This window comes from Myodes glareolus, chromosome 6 (genome assembly GCF_982192425.1).
Source record: "Myodes glareolus chromosome 6, mMyoGla1.1, whole genome shotgun sequence".
NCBI lineage: Eukaryota > Metazoa > Chordata > Mammalia > Rodentia > Cricetidae > Myodes > Myodes glareolus.
The window spans coordinates 15,786,294-15,802,491 of NC_142031.1; the positions used below are offsets into that span (position 1 = coordinate 15,786,294).

General features: G+C 54.2%; 1 protein-coding gene and 1 long non-coding RNA gene across 2 annotated transcripts in view; one reads left to right on the top strand and one right to left on the bottom strand.

The window, feature by feature from the left end:
- Positions 1-10,597, top strand: Nbl1 (NBL1, DAN family BMP antagonist). Its single transcript, XM_085690390.2, has 4 exons — positions 1-184; positions 7,596-7,790; positions 7,913-8,024; positions 9,284-10,597. The coding sequence occupies exons 2-4, from the start codon at positions 7,624-7,626 to the stop codon at positions 9,539-9,541; spliced, it is 537 nt and encodes a 178-aa protein (XP_085546516.1). The 5' UTR covers positions 1-184; positions 7,596-7,623; the 3' UTR covers positions 9,542-10,597.
- The window catches only part of LOC146894101 (uncharacterized), an 8,149-nt gene continuing 1,728 nt past the window's right edge, over positions 9,778-16,198 (bottom strand). Inside the window, exon 2 of the long non-coding RNA XR_015002181.2 lies at positions 9,778-11,738. This is a non-coding gene — a long non-coding RNA (uncharacterized LOC146894101). The remainder of the gene's footprint in view (positions 11,739-16,198) is intronic.

The following is a 16,198-nucleotide window of genomic DNA, read 5'->3' on the forward strand; positions in this document are numbered from 1 at the left end:
TCGGCCCGCCGCTCCCCCGCGCCTCGCGCCTGCCCGGGGCCGCAGACGGCCAGCAGAACAGCCCAGCCGAGCCTCGCGGGGCCGCCCCAGCCCGAGGACCCCGGGTCTGTGACCCCCGAGGCCCTCAACCCCTTCCCAGGACCCCCAAGAGGACGCGCCGCGCTCCCCGCTAACGCTGCGCGCGGTAAGTCTCGCCCGGGCCCGCACGCTGGAGCGGGGTAGCTGGGGTTCCCTTGCTACCGCGCCCCAAAACGTCCCCAGAGCCCCGCAATTCCTCTCCGCGCCTCGCCAGCCCGCGACCCCAGCGCCGCGCAGCTCAGCGGCCGGTCCGGCGCCTCCGATCGCCCGCGCTGGGGACGTGGGCGCGGCTCCCGGGTGGCCAGGGGGCACCGGCGGCGTCCCGAGCCGGTCGCCAGCCGCGCCCCGGGGCTCCGTTTCTTGTAGGAGTTTCACCGCCTGGACTAAGAGTGGGAGGGAGAGCGTTGCCCGGCGGGCGCCGGGCAGCGCTGGAGCTCTGGGCTTGCTCGTCCACTGGCTCTATCCTGGTCCCCCAACTCGGTCCCTGTCTCCCATCCTCAGGTCTCTGGCATCCCGTCGCTCCATTTCCGCCCCCACTCTCTTTCAGGAGTTCAGTCCCTCCCGTTGTCCCCTCGTGCCTCGATTTTCACTTTCTCTGGGCTTATGTCTCTGCCTTCGTGTTTTCTCTCGGTGACTGAGCGCCTCCCTGACCTCCTAACTTCAAATCAAAGCATCCCGCCCCAGCTTCCGAGGCGCGGTCCCCCAGTAGAACCCGTGCAAAGTTCCTCTGGCACTACGAAAGACCCCAAACTCTCCTCTTGACTGCCCCAAAGTCTGGTCGGTGTCCCCCAACCCCCACCCCCGCAGGGGCAGAGAGGGAGAGGGGAAGCAGGCGTGAGTGCCCGAGCTAGCTAGCCTTTCCAGGGGCTAAAGCGAGCCTTGTAAGCATTCCACCCCAATGAGGCAGTGTTCACCGCAGGGCTCTGCTGCCGGCCACCTGCCCTCCAGCCGGCTCTGGCTCCCGGGCCAGGCGATGATCTTTTACAAGCGTCACTAAAGGGGGCAGCTGCTTGCCTTGGCCTGACTGGGGTAGGGTGGGGTGGGGTGGGGGCGGGCGGGCATCAAGGGAGAAGGCCACATTTCCAGGCTTTCCGAGGTCCTTGCCCAGCTGGAAGCCACCAGCCAGCAATTCGGAACACCCCAGGAAAACAGCCTCCTGGCACAGTCTGAGCGTGGGGAAGTAAGTTGTCAACAGGCAGCCCCCCACTCTTTGTCTCTAAGCAGCCAGCCCCCCGAGACTCCCACGGAACTGCCTGGGCGGGTTTGCTTGAGTAAGAGCCAAAGAAGAGACAAGGCTGAGGCGTTTCCTTGGTGACCCCCACCCCTTTCCACCTTTCCCTGAAAACCAGACCTCTCTCCTGGGCCTGTGTGTTGAAGGGGTAGGCAGGGGGAGTGGATGCTTTTCCCGTAGCCGGGGGTACAGCCTCCTTAAAGTGAAATTTCAGCTCCTTCCTCCTGCTGGCAACCCCAGGGGTCGGAGGCTGTGGGGTGGGCAGGGTTGCTGGTGAGGTCTGAGGGGAACTTCTGTTGAGCAGATGTGAACGCCTGCCCTACAGCCGGTAGTTAGCGTGCGTTTGTTTTGGAGACTGTTTTTGGTCTGCCGGGCCTGACTGCCTGCATCGAAATACCCAGAGCTGGAAGGTGGAGCTGCCTGGTGCTAGGAGATAGGCCTGGGTGGCATGAGATAGACCCTGGGTATCAACCCACTGCACAGTTGGTTCATGCTCTGCCCTGGAGCTGAAGGAAGGAAAGCCACCCTGTGGTGCTCCTGGGGTCATGGAATCCTTGTGGCCTTAAGCGACACACTGGAGCCAGACTCTCCCCAAGGGAATCTACTAAGCCAGATGTTCCCAGGCTAAGCCGAGGTCTATTGCACAGGTGGGAAGTGTGAGGCTTACGGAGGTGAAGCACAGGTCACTGACACGGTCTATGAGAACAACCTTGCCCCTAGGCCATGCATCCCGAGACAGCCCCTCTCGGCACCCAGGAACCCGGAGCTGGGCCCGACTGATGCCGGCTGGACCTCGGGCTTGAGACTGCTTTGCCCCCTCCCCAGCAGCATTTTTCTGTTGCACCATTCAAGGAAGTCCCTGCACTCATTCCAAGACCTGGAGGATTGCCCCACCCTACTGATCCCCAAGCCCAGGGCAGCGGCCACAAGCACCACACCCTCTCCACCAGCCGCATGCGCAGTGGGCACCAGGCATAGCCCGACTCTCTATAGCTAGGTGGGGGTGGGGGTGCACTCTCAGGACTGCTGTCTTCCAAAGGGGTAGAGTTTGGATCAGGTCTGGCCCCAGCCTCTGCTCTGGCAAGCGGGTGTGTTGGGTGACACTTGGCAGCTTGTGAAACTGTCCCCAGCCATCTTGCTGCTTGCTTAAGTTTCAACTCAAGGATTTAGGTATCACCCCCGAAATCCCTACGGTGGCAGATACATCCCAGATTAAGAAACACTGGGGATTAAACCGGATCTGGAGGAAGGAACACAAGATGGCTAAGTGACTCCAAGCCGCGCTCACGGTGAACTCCTGGAGCTATAACCCCACAGGGCCAACCTCTCCAGAACCTTCCTTACCCACTCAACTCACAGCTGCCTAGGCGAGAGGGCTTTACTGTTTCCACATTGCGGAGGACCAAGCAGACATCTTCAGGTGGCTGAGCTGAAATTTGAACCTGAGTCCGCGGTAGTGCTGGGGAGCAGAGGAGATTTCTGCCTCCCTGTTTGTGTGTGAGATTGTATGTATATGTGTATGAGAGATGGCACATGTGTGAGGGAGATGTGTGTGTGTGTGTGTGTGTGAGTGTGTGTGTGTGCGTAAGACTGGGGGTGTAGTGTGGTACAGCCTACCTTGAAAGTCTCGGTAGGGACTGAATGACTGACTTTTCAGAGTTAGCAAAAGGGCTACACAGAGAAACCCTGTCTGGAAAGTTGAAAAAAAAAAAAAAGGAAATAGCAATTGTTCCTTCAACACAGGTCACCTCTTGGCTGTATAAAGGCTTTAGCGGGTGGTGCTGGTGGCAACTGTCCTTGAGAGCTAGGTCCCTGTAGCCTTTAGAACACCTGTTGTTACACAGGCGTTAGACCCCCCCGTGATGGGACTGAGAACTCCTGTCAGCCATGACATTAAGGAGGCCGTTTTTCTGGGAATCTGAGGGGCCACACACGGCTCCTAACAGGGCTGGGCCTCAGAGTCATGCGGGGAACACAGACAGATGCCCCTTCAGGCCACACCCCAGGCTTTGGGTTTGATTTTGCAGGCTAGGCCCAGGCACTTCTACGGTTCTGGTGAGCGCCTCAGGGCAGCGGCTGGAGCCTGGCAGGTGTGCTGTGGGCCAAGCCTTGTGCTCTCCCAGCCCCACCCCCTGGCATTCCTGAAGGGCCTTGTGAGTCAAGGGCCTGGGAAGCTACCACAATGCTTCCTGCCTGACAGGGGTCAGCCCGTGGGTGTCGCCCTGTGGGGGCTTCCTTTCTGTATGAATGGCGGCAGTTTGGAAAAGGCAAGGCACAAGGAGGCCTATGGGGAGCTGGAGAGAAGGGTTGTGCCTCTCACAATCCAGCAGGTGCCCTGATAGGGTCACCAGAAAGATCCTGCCCACCCCCAGGTCTGAGGTGTGGCCAGGGTGGGCATCTGTATGTGCTTCACTGTGCTACTGAGCTCAGCAGGACACTTCCCTCCCGTACCCAGATCCGGGAACCATGTACTGCGGTGACCATATGCTGGTGGTCCTTGGGGAGCCAGGAATGGAGCTCAAATTCTGGTCTGTGAAGCAAGGTTCCAGATGAGGCAGTGGTTAAGCACCAGAGTTCTGACAGGGACTGGAAGGCTGCCTCTATGGTACCCCAAATCTCGTTCCAGCTCTTCATTCCATACCACCATTCCCAGACACCTCTCCTCATCTCTTGCCTTCTCTTTCTCTCTCAGTGAGGATAACTGTCGGCTCACCTGATTAGTTCTTGACCAGACCTTGCTTTCCTATTGTCGGGACATGTAATTTCCTCTAAATCCCAGCTGCGGCCTGCTTCCATTCTTCAAGCAGAAAGTGGGGGAGACAGGGCCTATCCAGTGAAGTTATTGTGAGCTGATGCGGCTAGGACCAACATTTCCCTGCCAGGCAGGGCTACCACTTGTGATCCCCTCAGCCGGCTTTTGCTCCTGCAGTAACCTGGACCAGGAGCGCCCTCCCTCGACCTTCCCTATTACCCATAGCAATCCTCTACTCAACCCAGAATGATGAATCTCCGCCCCGCTCACTCAGGCATCTCTGCATTTCCCTGTGGGATCTGAGCTTTGGAGGGAGAGAGTGAGCATGGCCTTCCTGCTTCCCTGTGAGGGGCTGGCTGAGGCTCCCAAGGCCCCCAGACAGGGAGTACCAGCAATGGGGAATGAGTGGCCCAGGGGAGGGCCTGGCGCCTCTCTTGCTGGAAGTGCTTTGGGACAAGCCCTGCCTGCAGAGCCTGGGTGTTGGTCTGACCAATGGGTCACTTCTGTCCTGCCCTGGCACTCTGTGTGACCTTCAGGGTGGAAGCTGTGAGGAGCTGGGTGAGGCTCCCAAGGCCCAGGAAGGAAAGTCCAACTGTTGCTTAAGCAGAAAGGAGCTGAGTTGCGGGTTGAGGACACATGCAAAAAGGATAAATCAATAGAAGATTAAGCTTGCAAGGAACCCACAGAAGGGTGGAGGCATTATGGCCTCTGGGCAGGGTGTGAGTGCTTGAGGAGAGGGGTTCCTAATGGCACCTCTTTGACCTCCCTGCTGACACTGCCCAGCCTTACTCATCCCTCCAGAGACAGGAGCTGGTGTTGGTAGGTGAACGCTGGGTGCTAGGTGGGTGCTGGGTATGAGGTGCTGGGTGCTCAATGCTGGATGCTGGGTGCTGGATGTTATAGGAGCTTTCTAGTTCTAGAAGGGATCCATGTTCCCTTTTTTCCAGCCAAGGGAGGCCATGAGAGATGAATTCTTCCTCACAGGCACGAAGCTGCTAGGCTGCAGACTTCTAACACCAGACTCCAGTCTACTGGGGCTTCAGCTGCTGATCTGGGGAGGTCTAGGGTGATTGCAGCATTCTGCTCCAAATCCTGGCCAGGTTGTTGAGGGTTGGGGTACACCACTCTTCCAAGGGGCATGACTGGCCCTTGTGCCTGTCCCTGCTGGGGCCCTGAAAAGCAAGATAAAGGAGGTGACCTTCTAAGGCAATCTACCTTCCTTCTCAGCTTCTACCAGATCTATCTACTATCAGGGCCTAACCTCTGGGCCAGTGACACTCTATAAATGTCTCCAGGTAGCCTCATGGCTAAGCTCCAGGCTGGGCTCCACCTGAGCCAGTCCTGATTTCGGCAGCCTCCACCCCCATCTCTCATGGTCGCTGGTCTAACACAGACTCATATGCCCATCTCCTGACTACTGTCGCGACAACTCAGATCTCAATTCCAGTGCGTACCGAGACCTTAGTTTAAGTCCTGCCTGGGTCTTACTGATTCCCTGTTTGTCATTGCCAAGAAAGTGTCGCAGACTCAGGGACTTCTCTGGTGCCTGGAGGGGCCAGTCCAGCGCAGGGAGGGTCCAGAGCTCTGGTCTTCGATGGACTTTGGAGCTCTTTAGAAGGTTGTGGTCACACCTTTGCTCAGGTTAGTTCTTGAGGGTAGACAGAGGGCCTCTCAGGAGCAGGAGGATACTGAGGCTGTTGCCTACGTTCAGGAACGAGTCCAGTCGGTCCCCTTGGGATGTGCTTATTCTAAAAATGTGGGTTTTGTCGTTGATGAGTCTGGAGTGTGTGCTGAGTGTGAATCACAGTAGAAGGTATTGGGATCCAGTCCCACCTTCAACTGTCCCTTTCCCCGTCAAGCCAGGGGCAGAGGTCATCTCCAGGGACCAAGACTTCTGCAGAGAGAGGAACAGTAGCTGGGGGCCCTGGCCGATGAGCCTGAAGGCTGCTCTACCCTCCCTGACAGCCTTCTCCCTCAGCCCACCCAGATTCTCACTGCAGAAATTGTCCCTTCCACTGCCACCTCCCTGGACAGTTTTCAAAACACCTGTCATGGCCACCACCATCACTTTCTGAGGATGGTAGGTCCAGGGCAGGGCTGTCATCCAGAGGAGCCAGCCTTCCCCACTCCTGGTTTCTGTCTTCCAGAGAGCTAGTGGAAACACCCTGCTCCTCTGTCCCCCACTCAAGCTCACCCAGGCCCCTCTGGGGACAATACTAAGACACAGTTCCCAACTGTCCAAGCTGGGATATTCCCCCATCTGATTGCCTATCAGGTTGCCTATCTGCTCTTTTTTAGGAGGCATGGACAGTGACCTCCTCTAAGGCTGTAGAAGTGTGGCTCTCACCCCATCCGAAAGCTTTCACTCTTAAGTCCCCAGGGAATTCTGATGCACTACTACTAGGTTTGAAGGCGCCACTTATTTTACAGATGGAGAAACTGAGGCTTGAAGGTGACAGGGTCACCAAGCATTAGATAGATGATAGATAGATAGATAGATAGATAGATAGATAGATAGATAGATAGATAGATGGTAAATATAGATAGATAGATAGACAGACAGGCAGATAGAGACATACATACATACATACATACATACATACATACATACATACATACATACATACATATATATCTTTCTCCAGTGTCCTGTTTCAGATGGAGTTTGGGGACACCCTGCCTTTATAAGCACTTCTCTTTCTTCAGGTCTCTCTGAAACCCCCTCCACTGCTTTTGAGGTGTGTGTGTGAGGGATTAGGAGGTGGGGGTGAAGCTAAAGTAGGGGAAGGTGGCGGAAGTCTCCCTTTGAGTGGCTCCTATACACAGACTCTGTCCTGCAGCGCCATCTTGTGGCCAGCTCTGGAATTAGTGACTTACTCCTGAACCAGAGACCTTTGTTAAAAGTGTTTGACTCTGGAGTTAGGATCCCGCTGCGGGTAATGATGTGTGGGGATCTCTGGTGGCTGGACACTCTGGTGGGGAACCCTAAGAAGAAATATATCTGTCTGAGTGGCGTAAGGTTGCGAGGCAGTGTCTTTTTGGGAGGCATGAACCATGGCCTCTTCTGCGGCTGCAATCAGGATAACTTTGGATTTATGATATGAGGGATCCAACCCAGAGCCCCTGCTTGCACAAGTCAGGCACACACTGTACCACCGAGGCACACGCCTAACCTGACACTAGTAACTATCCCACTGAGGACTGTTCAGTCGCCCCGTGCCATCAGGTGCGGTGTTATGTACAGCTAGCTGCTTTGGACGGTTAGTGTACCTGGAGCTGGGCATGGTGCTACCTGCCTGTCACCCAGCAGGGATTGGGAGGACCGAGGACCGGGAGCTCAGACTCATCCTTGGATACAGACCTGAGGCTAGCCTGAGCTTCAAGAGGCTATGTCTCAAAAAAAAAAAAAAAAAATTGGTTTGTTTGTGGAGAGCCGGCCTTGAACCCGAGGTCCGGAACCCGTGCTTGGAATACACCCTGCTCCCCACCACCTAACCTGCGCTATCCTGCACCTCACTTGCCACCTGTGCTCAGTTCCAGGGCTCTGGACGTCACGGGCACCATGCTTTGGGTCCTGGTGAGGGCTGTCCTCCCTGTCATGCTGCTGGCTGCCCCACCACCCATCAACAAGCTGGCCCTGTTTCCGGACAAGAGTGCCTGGTGCGAGGCCAAGAACATCACACAGATTGTGGGCCACAGCGGTTGTGAGGCTAAGTCCATCCAGAACAGGTGCGGCTCTGGGGGAGGGAGAGGGTGAGGCCCGGGACCCAGGGACGGGGGAAGGAAAACCAGGACGGTTCACTCCTGCCTCCCCTCTGGAGATCCGGTCTCAGGGCCGTTTCCTCCCGCAGGGCGTGCCTGGGACAGTGCTTCAGCTACAGCGTCCCCAACACCTTTCCGCAGTCCACAGAGTCTCTGGTGCACTGTGATTCCTGTATGCCGGCCCAGTCCATGTGGGAGATTGTGAGTAGGGTTTTCGGGTCCCTGTCCTGCGGCAGGCAAGAGGCCTTGAGTACTTCCCGAGGCTTCATGGTTTTGTGAGCTGCAGGGTCCCTGCTGGGAGTACACACGGGGACTCGTCGAGGATCGCACGTATTTCCGAGGCTCCGCCCATGTTACAAACGCTGCAGCCCTGCAGTCTCCTCTCACCGTTACAGGCTAAGACCAAAATTTCTGCCCTGCTCTGCCCTACACCACCCTGATGATCAGGCTCACCAGTCCCCCACCCCCACCCTGCCAAGAACCATCTTAGAGCCTCCCACCTTCTTTGACAACTTGACACTTAACTCCAACCTGCCTCCCTTTGGCCCTTCCTACCCGCTCTGTTCCTCCCCACCCCAGGATGTTTGCATTTGCTTTTTGCTGTGAATTGAAGCCCCCTTCCCCTTTCCTCAGCTAGTTTAACTGAGAACTCTTGGCTCAGGGGTTTCCTCGAAGGGGACCCAGTCAGAGCCTTGTGCCCTGGGCTCTCCAGCGCCTTGTATCTTTGCCTTGAGCAGCCAATACAACTACACCTTTCCCAACACATCAGTGTGATTAGAGCTCCTAGACTGAGTCCCTTGAAGGGCCTTGCCTGCACCTGTGCCCCAGAGCTGTCATAGCCTAGGTGCTTCGAGGGAGGAAGGATATGACCAGAGGGCAGGAGTGGGGTGCTAAGGGGGTTGCCATAGAGCGAAACTTGCTGGGTTGGGGGCTTGGCATGAAGCTGAAACCCAAAGGTTGCCCAGAAATTAATTGTGCAGAGTTTGGGACCAGTGGAAGGATGGGTTGAGCAAGAACCTTCCAGGCGATAGATAAGTTTTTGGGGCTAGAGCAGTTGGTACAGAGTTGGTGGGAGTATAGCAGGGTTCTGGGGTGGTGAGGTCAGCCAAGGTCAGCTGAAGGTCCGGGAGACCCGAGGAAGGGGTCAGGATTTGCCCTCAAGTTCATTGGGAGCACAGTGTGTGTGTGAGTTCCAGACAGGGATTTACCCCCACCCACAATGCCTGAGGGAATGGGTAGGAGGGGCAGGGATGCCCAGTAAGAAGATGAGATTGAAGTTCCTGCCAGAGCTCAGCTCAGCTCCCCACCCCTACCCCCACCCCGTGAGTCCACAGGACACACTGGGCTGGTGCCGGTAGAATCTGGGATTCTTGATCCCCAAGAATGTGTTATTATTGGAGTCTCTAACACCTGCCCAAGCCTCGAGAAAATATCCCTTCCCTTCCTTCTGCCCCACCCAGGTGACCTTGGAGTGTCCCGGCCACGAGGAGGTGCCCAGGGTGGACAAGCTGGTGGAGAAGATTGTACACTGCAGCTGCCAGGCCTGCGGCAAGGAGCCCAGTCACGAGGGCCTGAGCGTCTACGTGCAGGGTGAAGACGGCCTGGGCTCCCAGCCTGGACCGCACCCGCACCCCCACCCCCACCCCGGTGGCCAGACCCCTGAGCCCGAAGAGCCTCCTGGAGCCCCTCAGGTTGAGGAAGAGGGGGCTGAGGACTGAGGGCCTCCAACTCTTCCTCCCCTCTTGCCCCCTGTGGAATGTCGGGTCCCACCCTCCAGGGAAGAGGGAGGGGAGAGGCGGAACCCCCCCACCCCCTTTGGCACTGGATGGACTTGGAACGCTGCCCGGTTGTCATGGAGATCTGAAGGGAGGGGCTGTAGCCAAGCTGCAGAGTTTAATATATGCAAGATGGGGGGAGGAAGCAGACATTCTCAGGGCTCTTTTTTGGAAGGTGAAGTGTGGAGCTTTGCTTTCTAGAGATGGGTCCTTGGGATGGAGAGGAAGTGGGCTGAGCTGCTGAGGATGAGCAAGACCCTCAAACAGGCAGGCCCAGGCCAGGGTCCACACAGTTCCTGATGGGGCAGGATCCCCAGGGATGGGCAGAGGGTGGGTACCATGACAGCATCCTCTTTGCGGGAGGGTCTGAGCTGGGAAGACTGCCTGCCGGTAGAAGCAGGAAGCTCCAGCCCCTGTAGATTTCCCTAAGGCCTCCTTCACCTCCCACCTCCATGAAGCTCCCCCTTCATTGGGGTGGTTTAGGGGTCAGGCTGGGGCAGGACCCCGCTGACTCAGGTGCCAGAGCATCACTGAAGAAGAAGAAAGGCCAGCCTTCCTGTCTCTCTCCCTCCGGGAGATCTTAGCGCTCTGCCTGCCATGTTCTGGACCCTTTGGGATGCAGATGCAGCCAGTCCCACTATTGTTGGGATGGGTCTTTCTGAACGGGGTGATGCTTGGTTTATTTCCATCACCTGGGACCATAGTGGACAGGAGGCCCCTGCGTAGGGCCCCTGCTGACCTTGACTCTCTCTAGCTCCCCATCCTTCCCTCTCCTCCCGTCTGCACTTTAACCTTAGGGCAGGGCAGGTAGTGAGGAAGAGCACTCTGTCTCTCATGTGTTGGCACCATTGCTTGTGTCCAGGGGGGCTGCTAGCTCACCCCCTACTTGGGGGTGCCCCAGCCCATGGCTGTTTGACGAAAGCCTTCAAGCTTGTAACCAGTAGCCCATTTTCCCCCGAACCCGAGTATTTTCATGAATAAATACCTTCAATGCCTCCACTCTCTTTTCCGTGGGCTGACTGTTGATCCAGGCGGTTGTGGACGCAGGAACAGGAACTGGGTTTGGTCTAGACAGTGTGTGGCTGACCTTAATTATCGCTGGAGCTCCTCCCTGTATCTGGCCCTCTCAATTCCCTGCCTTGGCACTGTCTCTGGCTCCCCTCCCCTCTTGGGCTCCTGTGTGCATTTCTGCCTTGCTCACACAGGGCTGGGCCTGGACAATTAGATTTGGACACTTGATCCCTTGGGGTCCCTCTTGCCATCTCTTTACTCTCGGTCACCCAGTAATTGTCTGGGTCACATTTACTCTCAGGGCCCTGGTACATGTCACCAGCCTGATCCAAGCCCCAGAAGAAGAGGAAACAGATGAGTCCTAAAATCAAAGGTAACAAGTGAATATAAGGGTGGGCCCTGGGCTAGGTCATTTGCGAAGTCATCTTGCCTAGCCCTCAGCCTCATTTTGATCTTGTCCTTATCTTTTGTGCATGAGACGTCCTGGGTACAGAGGAGTTAGTCATCTCTCCAGGACCATCTCGTTAAATACTGCCAAGAATCAAACTCAGGCAATCTGGGTCAGAATCCATGCCAAATTTGGTGGCCCAAGCATTTGTAAACCTGTGGGGGAACGCTCTCATTTGCTCTTCTGAGTCAGGCACCAAGACTGTGGGTGCATCCCGAATCATGGGTGCATTCCGACTCGTGAGTGCATCCCGACTTGTGGGTGCATCATGACTTGTGGGTGCACACCCGGCTTGTGGGTGCATATCCGACTTGTGGGTGCATCCCGACTTGAGGATGCATCATGACTTGTACGGGTGCACACCCGGCTTGTGGGTGCACACCTGGCTTGTGGGTGCACACCCGACTTGTGGGTACACACCCGACTTGTGGGCGCACACCTGACTTGGTAGAAGTCCACAGATCTCCTGATGTCACTATTACATGGCAGTCAGAAAAGTTGCAATAACTGTGCTCCTAGAGGTCCCTGGGCCTGCACCTCTGAAGTCCTGTGCCTCGAGTCTGAGAGCTGTCTTACCAGCAGATGTCTTTTCTCTGGGCTGCTTCTTTAGAGTGTGGAGACTTAATTCAGTGAGGTGGTGAAAAGGTGGTTGCCGGGCTTCTGGCAGGTCTTGAATGGCAGCTAGAGAGAGAGATGCGTGTCAGAAAGAGGAATGGGAAGAGGAAAGGGCAGGCCAGCTGGCGGGGTGGGCTCAGGGGCCAGAGTTGTCCAAGGGCAGTGAGGTTAGAGAGGCCATCTGAGAGGGGTTGGAAGGGCCCAAGGAAGAGCAGCCTCTGGTCGGATGTGTTAGTCTTGTCAGGGAGAGTGGCCAGATCTCAGGAATGAGAAAGAATTGTGTGTGTGTGTGCATGCACATGTGCGCATGTGTACATGTGCTCGTGCGTATATGTGGGCATGTATGTATGTGTACATACATGTGTGTATGTATGTGTGCATGGGGGTTCACAGGCACATGTGGAGGCCAGAAGACAACCTTGAGTTGAGTATCTTTTCTCAGGTGCCGTTCACTTTGTTTTTGAGACAATGTCTTCTAGTTTTTTTTTTCTGAGACAGGTTTTCTCTGTAGCTTTGGAGCCTGTCCTGGAACTAGCTCTTGTGGACCAGGCTGGCCTCGAACTCACAGAGATCCGCCTGCCCCTGCCTCCCGAGTGCTGGGATTATAGGAGTGTACCACCACTACCACCTCAAGATTTTTCTTTGAAAACGTAAGTTCTGGGGATCCATCTCAGATCTTCATCTTTGCATAGGACAAAACATTTTTTGTGACCAGGTCTTAGCCTAGGCAGGTTATAACTTGAACTTCTGATTCTCTCGCCTCCACCTCCTGAGTGCTGGGATTACAAGTGTGTGCATTAACACTCAGCAGAACACTGAATTTGAGAACTCTCATGAGCTGTGTCTACTTCAAGTGTGTGTGTAAATGCATGTATATATTTGTGAATGTATGTATGTATGTATGTATGTATGTTTATATGGGGTAGTGATTCAGAGTTTTGCTTCCACCAAGCTCAAAGTGAACCACTAAGAGAACCCAAGAATAAAATTGCAGCGCTTCACCCCTTTACACAAGCAGCGAGGGCCTTTAGCATCTCTACAGATTAGCAATTTAGGCAAGATGGCCGGTTTGCCCGAGTTGGTTTCCCAACCTTGCATGGGACCAGCTCCCAACTGCTTTCCTTCCCCTGCTCCAGGCCTCTGGGAAGGTCTGCACTGCCTGGGTTCAAATCCCAGCTAGGCCACTTTCTAACTGTGATCCTGAGAGATCATAAGGTCTCTGAGGTCCAGTGTTCCCACGTGTAGAGTGGGCCAAGTCTACTCCCAGGGAGAGGGTGAAGGTGCTGGAAGTCAGTGCACATGGCAAGTTGGGCACAGTGCCTGACCTTAGGCCACACCGCAGGAAGTGTCCGCTGCTTGATCATGGAGAACAAATGACTGGCCCACACTGCAGGTAGCTGGACAGATAGTTTGTCCATGCATTCATTCACTTATTGGACAGATATTTATTAAGAACCTAGATGGGCTGGACAATGGTGGCTCACGCCTTTAATCCCAGCACTTGGGAAGCAGAAGCAGGCACATTGCTATGAGTTTGAGACTGACCTGGTCTACATAGTGTGTTCTATGACAGCAGGACTATTTTACAGAGAAACCCTGTCTCAAAAAACAAAAACAAAAACAAAACAAAAGAACCTAGACGGTGTCCATGGTTAAAGCTGCCTGCCTTTGTGGAGGTGACCCCCACTGCATCTTCTGCAAAAGCAGCTTCCAGTGGGACTCATGACCTCCGCAGGCCTTGACTCCTCCCTCTGTGCAGCGGGGAGCTGTCTTTGTCCTCTGTGTCTCCAGGCATGGAGGTTGGAGCAGGGGTATGACTTTCTAAGATTGTTGTCCCATTATCCCACAGTGGCATTACCAGCCTCCTTCATAGAGGAAGCTCACCATGGCCGGGAGCAACCAAGAGAGGGTTGAAAATTCTCAAAAGCCCCTCTGCACCTGTGATGGTGAGGAAGGCTTCAAAGTTCAGGACACAAAGGACAAATGAAGAACTTCTTTAAATTGGAGGTATTAACAGTATGACCACAAGGTGGCGCCACTTCCAGGCACAGTCTTAAATATAAACCATTGTTTTGTTCTTTTCCCCCCAAGACAGGGTTTCTCTGTGTAGTCCTGGCTGTCCTGGAACTCACTCTGTAGACCAGGCTGGCCTCGAACTCAGAGATCTTTCTGCCTCTGCCTCCCGAGTGTTGGGATTAAAGGCATGTGCCACCACTGCCCAGCTAAAAATAAACTTTTTAATTATAGCATATTGCAGATAACAATATAACAAACATTCATGAAGAATTGCATGTCACCTGGAATGAGAAAAATGTAAAATGATCAAGTTTTGGGGGTAGAGAGATGCTCAGTGGTTAAGAGCACTGATTGCTCTTCCAGAGGTCCCAGGTTCAATTCCCAGCAACCACATGGTGGCTCTCAAGTGTCTGTAACTCTAGTTCCAGGAGATCCAATGCCCTCTTCTGGCCTTGCCAGGTACTGCATTATGTGGTGCACATGTGTACCAGCAGACAAAAATACCCATACAAATAAAAATAAAAAAATAAATAAATGATCATATTTTATTTGTAAAATATGAAGGACATTACCTATTATAGAACAAAAACTAAAGCAAGGGATATATTCTATCTCTCTGTTTATGCAGCTAAAATTTACCAGGCTGCTGTGCCAAGAGGCTGTAATGTGCAGCCCCATCCCCATCTCCACTACCCTGATACCAAAGCATGGAGAACAGAAGAGCATTCTGCAGCCAGGCATCGCAGTGATGCCTGCAACCCAGTTCTCGGAAAATGGAGCTGGCAGATGGAAAACATGAGGCTAGCCTGACTTATATAATGAAACCATGGTGGTTGGAATAGAGGTGACTCAATGGACGCATAGGGACTGGCGCTATTAGGAGGTGTGGCCTTGCTAGAGTAGGTGTGGCTTTGTTGGAGGAAGTGCGTCACTGGGGGGTGGGCTTTGAGGTCTTTGATGCTTAAGCCTGGCCAGTGTGTCGCTGTCTCTTCCTGCTGCCTGTGGATCCAGATGTGGAACTCCCCACGACCTCTCCAGCACTGTATCTGCCTGCGCCACCTTGCTTCCTGCTTCAACAATAATGGAATCAACCTCTGAAGCTGTAAGCCAGCGCCAACTAAATGTTTTCCTTTACAAGAGTTGCCGTGGTCATGGTGTCTCTTCACAGCAATAGAAGCCCTAACTAAGACAGACCCTGTCTCAAACAAACAAACAAAACCACATTCATACAAACAAGAACGTCGAAGAGAAGATTCCTGAGTGAGAAGGCAGCAGCTGTTCAGAATGATGACTTGTGTTTGTTCTCCATCCCTGAGAACTCCTGGATGCTGTCCTCTGTTCTCTCTCTCTCTCTCTCTCTCTCTCTCTCTCTCTCTCTCTGATACACACACACACACACACACACACACACACACACACACACAAGAGTCTTTTTCTGTCCTGCTAGTCAACTCCCAAATAATGACATGGAGACTTCTTATTAATTATGAAAGCTCAGCCTATAGCTTGGGTTTGTTCCTAACTAGCTCCCTTAACTTACATTAATCCACTTATATTAATCTATCACATGACATTACCTCCCTTCCATCTCGTACCCCCTGTTTCCTCTCCGTGTCTCCGGGCATCTCCTGTGCATCTTGATGCCCCCTCCTCTTCCTTTCTCTTCCCAGAAGTCCCGCCTACACCTCCTGCCTAGCTATTGGCCGCTCAACTTTTTATTACACCAATAACTGCAATACATCTTCACATAGTGTACAAATACCTCACAACACACACACAGACACAATAAACATAATAAAAAAAAACAGAACAAACTCTTTGCTAGGGGCCTGGAGAAATGGATCATTGTTTAAGAACACTGGCTGCTCTTCTAGAGACCCTGTGTTTGATTCCCAACACCCACGTGACAGCCCACAACCATTTGTAACTCCCGTTCCAGGGGATTTGATGCCCTCTTCTGGCCTCCACAGGCACAAAACATAAACACAGCCCAACCTCATAGGCAGAGGAACAAAACAAACGGCCTTTGCCAGCCTTCTAGATCAAGCAACAGATCATGACGATGAGGTTACTGAACCCCAAATGAATCACCTGCTGCCCATGCTAGGCGTCCATCCGTATGCTATTAGAGGCACGTTAGGGTGGAACCCCAATGGGGGACACAGAAGACAACAGTATTGACGTGGCACAGTCTAGCCGGCAGGTCACACAGTGTCGTTTGATCTTCCTGGGCGCCCTGTGAGTCAGACACCAAATTCTGCTAACTGTGGCTGAAGAGAAAGGGCAGGGGTGGGGGATGGGCGTGAAGGATCAGGTGCCACTGGCCCGGAATGTGCAGAAGTACCAAGCAGTGATTCTGGGATCTCATGGTGGTCTGGTGGTCTCTGACTCTCCATTCAGCGGGGACATTCTCTTCCTCCAGCCAAGTAGAATGGCGTAGGGGAGGGCGGGCAGGCCTCTGTCTGCTGCCGCTGGCTCCACCCAGTGTGGGCACTGAGCTCCATAGCTCC